This window comes from Sinocyclocheilus anshuiensis, unplaced genomic scaffold (genome assembly GCF_001515605.1).
Source record: "Sinocyclocheilus anshuiensis isolate Anshui unplaced genomic scaffold, SAMN03320099.WGS_v1.1 scaffold1702, whole genome shotgun sequence".
Lineage (NCBI taxonomy): Eukaryota > Metazoa > Chordata > Actinopteri > Cypriniformes > Cyprinidae > Sinocyclocheilus > Sinocyclocheilus anshuiensis.
This window is the reverse complement of record NW_015542442.1, coordinates 1-4,917: the sequence shown is the minus strand read 5'-3', so window position 1 is coordinate 4,917 and position 4,917 is coordinate 1. Positions and strand designations below refer to the sequence as shown.

At 37.3% G+C, this 4,917-nt stretch overlaps 1 protein-coding gene across 1 annotated transcript; it reads left to right on the top strand.

Annotated features, from left to right (window-relative positions):
- The first annotated feature begins 649 nt into the window (after positions 1 to 649).
- Positions 650 to 2,683, top strand: LOC107693586 (uncharacterized). Its single transcript, XM_016493029.1, has 4 exons — positions 650 to 903; positions 1,257 to 1,422; positions 1,675 to 1,971; positions 2,161 to 2,683. Exons 1-4 carry the CDS (start codon positions 753 to 755, stop codon positions 2,483 to 2,485), a joined length of 939 nt encoding a protein of 312 aa, XP_016348515.1. The 5' UTR covers positions 650 to 752; the 3' UTR covers positions 2,486 to 2,683.
- The last annotated feature ends 2,234 nt before the right edge of the window (positions 2,684 to 4,917 follow it).

Sequence of the window (4,917 nt, the reverse complement as noted above, 5' to 3'; positions counted from 1 at the left end):
CCACACTATCTTGAATACCGCTCCGGAGCAGGTATTCCAGGCTTAGTGTATCCCATCATGCATCATGTTCTGGAAATAAATCGTGAGACTTTTTGCAGAGATCTCGCGAGAGGTCACAGAAACCTTTCCAATGCAAGTTAAATATTAATATAATAATTAGATATTACATATAATTTGGTAGAAAAACAGTGTTTTTACGTTTTATTGGTGCAAAGATGAGTAGTGGTGATATTTATTTTGTACAACATTTGCAACTGCTTTTTATCACTTAATTAGAAGCACCACAAATTAAAATTGTCATGTTATAGGGACTACTGAACATACGTTTAGACGTTGATTTTAAAATGCAAATAAATTAAAATTTAAATAAAGCTATGAAAACACTTGCATTTTTACAACACTATAAGTGTGTCCTATCAGGTAATGAAAAGTTCGACACACACTTGTGGTCTACATGCTCACTTGAACACTTGGGCCAAGTACAGGAAATACGTCATATAAGTAGTCAAGTGGTCAAGTGCAAAGACCGCAAGTGTGGGTATTTGGACAAGGCTGATATAACGTAATTGCGTCTAAATATGGCGTTCGGTATGGGGTGTACTATATATGAGGTGTGATTTAATTACTATAGTATTTTACATGGGTAACGTTACAGTTGAATGAGTCAGTTGGTGGCGGCATTTTTCTCTGCATCTGAAAGTAAACAAAAAAGACATTTAGTGCTTCTTTAGCTTAATATTCACTACTATTTCATGTTATTGTGTTTCAGACTGGAAACAATGCAGAGAAGCTTTGAATGGGTAAGAGGGAGGCTGATCAATGTGCCGGCAGCGGATCGGTTACTCCGTGATATAGCGGAATATATAGCAGAAGTTAACACATGTAGGAAGCATGAACAACAAGGTAAGTAATTAAAAAGCTTTGCATTTTGCAATAGTAGACTGTTTAGACATTATTTAGGAGAATCTCTTTGACTATACATTAAATGATTAAAAATCTATCTGTATCTGTAGTGATAGTATTGTTTTGTGTAAGCTAAGTAGTCATGGGTATTAAATTGCCTTGATTAGTTTTTTTGTAGTAAAACTTGTAGCAAAGATCACTGATCCGTAGTGGACAGACATGGTTATTACATTAGCTGTTCTGACAAGAGCATTAAACATTTTATTCCCTTAATATTGTGTTTCTACATAAACCACTCTTTGTGACTTATAAAACTTGGTTACAATTATTTATCATTGTTATTATTGTTGCAGCCAGTTCCAGTTATCAGGCTCCACTTACCTGTAGTGGAGGTAGAGGAGCGCCCCATTACAGCATCACTAGAGAGCAACTTTCTTTTCTGAAATCTTGTGGTTTTTCTCTTCCTTCAATAGCAGAGATTCTGCAAGTGTCTTTGGCTACAGTCAAACGACGCATGAAGTAAGTTGCATCAAGATTATTTCATTTTAAACTATTTGATGTGCATAAAATGAACATTGTATTTACATTTTGCATTTGCATTCAACTCATGCATTGTTTTCAATTCATGCATTCCCTGGGTATCAAACCCATGACCTTTGCATTGCTATAGCGTCATGCTCTACTATTTGAACTACGAGAACATCTTTAGGCAATGATCAACATTATCTTGATGATAAACATTAGTTATGTTTGTATTTTTATTTGTTTCAGGAGGTTCAATTTGAATTGCTCTGTGACATATTCTGATGTAACTGATGATGCCCTTGATGACATGATCAAAGATATTGTGGCTGGGAATGATCAGCTTGGATCTGAGGCTGTCAGGGCACAGTTACGGGCAGGTGGAGTACGGGTGCAGAGAGACAGAGTGAGAAAGAGTTTAATTCGAACAAGCCCCAGGGCAGCTGCACTAAGGGCAATGGCACAAAGAAGACCACAGAGGCGATTGTACAACGTTGCTGGACCAAACTCCCTTTGGCACCTTGATGGCAACCACAAATTGATAAGGTAGATATACACGTTACATGACTATGCTTTTTTGTTTTATACATGTAACATTTAATAAAGTATATATTATAAAAAAGTATTAATGAACTTCCCATTATTAAAATATTTGTTATAGGAAGATGTACTGTAATGTATTTTCTTTTTGTTCTTAATGTTTTATATTATAACAGCGTTTCTCTGTTGTTTTAGATGGAGAATTGTCATTCATGGTGGTATAGATGGCTTCAGTCGTCTCATAGTCTTTCTCCGTGCCTCAAACAACAACCGCAGCAGCACTGTAATGAATTGCTTTTTGAATGCTGTGGCCAGGTATGGAGTGCCTTCTAGGATCAGAACAGATCATGGCGGAGAAAACAATGTCTGTGTGATGATGAACATTTTCAGGGGCTCAGAGAGAGGCAGTGCTATCAGAGGCAGGAGCACTCATAACCAGCGTATTGAGAGGCTCTGGGGTGACATGTGGCGGGGATTGACTAATGTTTATTATAATCTCTTCCACTTTCTGGAGAGTTAAGGTATAGTGGACATAGACAATGAAATGCATCTCTGGGCTCTTCATTATGTCTACTTGCCAAGGATCAACAGGGACTTGACTGCCTTCATCCGACAATGGAACAGCCATGGGCTGAGGACTGAAAGACATCAGACCCCAATGCAGATTTTTGTCCGAGGTTGCCTGGAACAACAAGGACAAAGAATGACAGCAATGCAAGAAATCTTTGGCAGAAGAGCTGGGCCAGCAGATGAAACTGTTGTTCAAGGACCATCTGAACAAGGAGAAACGACATCAAGAATGCAGGGGGCAGCAATGGTTGACTGGCCAGACAGAGTACCAGTACCACAGAATCACTACACTTTGGACAATGCAACCTTGGAGCAACTTGTTGCACAATTTAATCCACTTGGTGGGGCACAAGCAGAACTTGGATTAGACATCCTTTGCAATGTTTTGTCTTTTTTGACATCTTTACATCAATCATAGGAAAGGACGAGTTCATCCCAAAATAAAACTTAAGGCTGCATGTTATGGTTGACTTTCATTAAATGGGCAAAACATAGACCTAACCTTTTCAAGTTTGTTTAAGTATGTCCCATTATACATTATTACTTTCAAGTTTTTATTTATTGACTCCAAAAGAACTGTGTCCAAAACATATACATTTTTTTGTGAAATTTGGTCACCTTTTTACATTTGTATGGACCCAAATAAGTGCTGCTTGCGGCTATGACTTTAATAGTCATTATTTTAATATGTCAATATGTTAAGATGTTGTAGTAGTCATTTTAATTTAAGGTCATGTGCATCAATGTCAATGTTAAGGTCTTCTGGAATGCTGATGAAATAAAAGTGCCCAGTTCCCACACCAAAATAGTTTTCTGATTTATTCTTTGACAATCAAATACATTTAGATCTTGCCCCAAATTTTTTATCAGAGCTGTTATAAAAAATTCAAAAGATTCAGATGTTTGCAAAAACATTAGTGAAGTTTTTATTTAATGAACACAAGCATCGATTTGTTTTGTATTGTAATACAATAATGCCAGAATATAATGTTTTATTTAAAACACTGTAAGGAAATAAATGGAAACTTGGCAAGGTAAAGTCATTTAAACTTGATGTGAAAATGAAAGTTCACAATTCTTATAGATGTAAAGTTCTAAATGTTTATCTGCATGTTATTTTATCACTGTTTGCTCTTCATTTTCAATCAACAATAACTTCTACGAACCCCTCTCAACAATTCTCTTCTCTAGTGACCGGCTATGTCTTTGTGTGAGGGAGAAGAAGATGGGTTTCAACATCTCCCATCCACTTGTTTCTGGCATGAAATATTTGCAGCAATAAGCAAAACAAAGACATGGTGGTAAGTCATTTTTCCAAATGTTTTTAGGTTGAAATGGGGTGCGCCTAAGTTTCCACACTTGACAGACACCTGTCCTGCCTCACTCACAAATTGAGTCCTTACCACCATGTCTTTGTTTTGCTTAATTACTTTAAAAACGTAACAAAGATGAAGAAGGTGACACTTATACCTTCCCAAATCCGAGAGATCCTTTTATTGCAAGGAACATTAATTCCCTGAATTCCTCTTCTTCTGACACACCTCTTGGCAGGTAGAGAGTCAGGGCGCAGGTTGAAGCATAAGGAATTCTTCGGGTTGGCTCCTCTTGGTCATAAAATTCCACTTGGCACTTTTGCTGAAGGCCCAGTGGAGGGACAGAATCTGCTGCAGTTACAAACACTAGGACATCCTCAAAGGATATGCCCACATCTTCTTCTGTTTGTGTGTAAAACAAAATGTAAAAGGCAAGAAGCAAAATCTAATTACATTATAAAGCAGTGTGCAGTTAAAGAAACACTTGCCTTGAATCAACATTAGTCAGCACTCCCACTGGAAGACAGTGTCCTCCTCAAGGTCTCGCCTGTTGCTCCCTGGTGAACTCCAGACAACGTCGAAGAGGTCTCTGACTTCATTTCTTGTCAGTGTACCTCTTGTGGTAGTAAACAAGGGGAGGAAAGCGGTCCAATTATTAAACGACATGAAAAACTAAGCGCCCATATAGCTACAATAAATGTTATAACCTGTAAGTTGATGAAAGCGTATAATGCGATGCACTTGCTGCCTCAGATGCGGTCGTTGTAATGACAGACAAAACACAGATCTCCGTCATTCGCTGGTCAAAAACCTTGTTAACTCCATTTGAGCTTGATTTTCATAAAATGTTAAGTTCAAGTGTCTGATAAAGCCACCAACTCTGACGACGCAGTGTTTAATTATTATTGGAAAAAAAACGCTTTTTCCTTTTCTATTTGTTTTATATTTCAGTGCTTAGTAATGTGCATACCTCTCTCTTCCCCATTACACAGCTATTAAAATAGTTAAGTTTTGGTTTTTAATAGCAAAGTGGTCATATTTATTTTTGTTTCTTTATAAAGTTAATTTA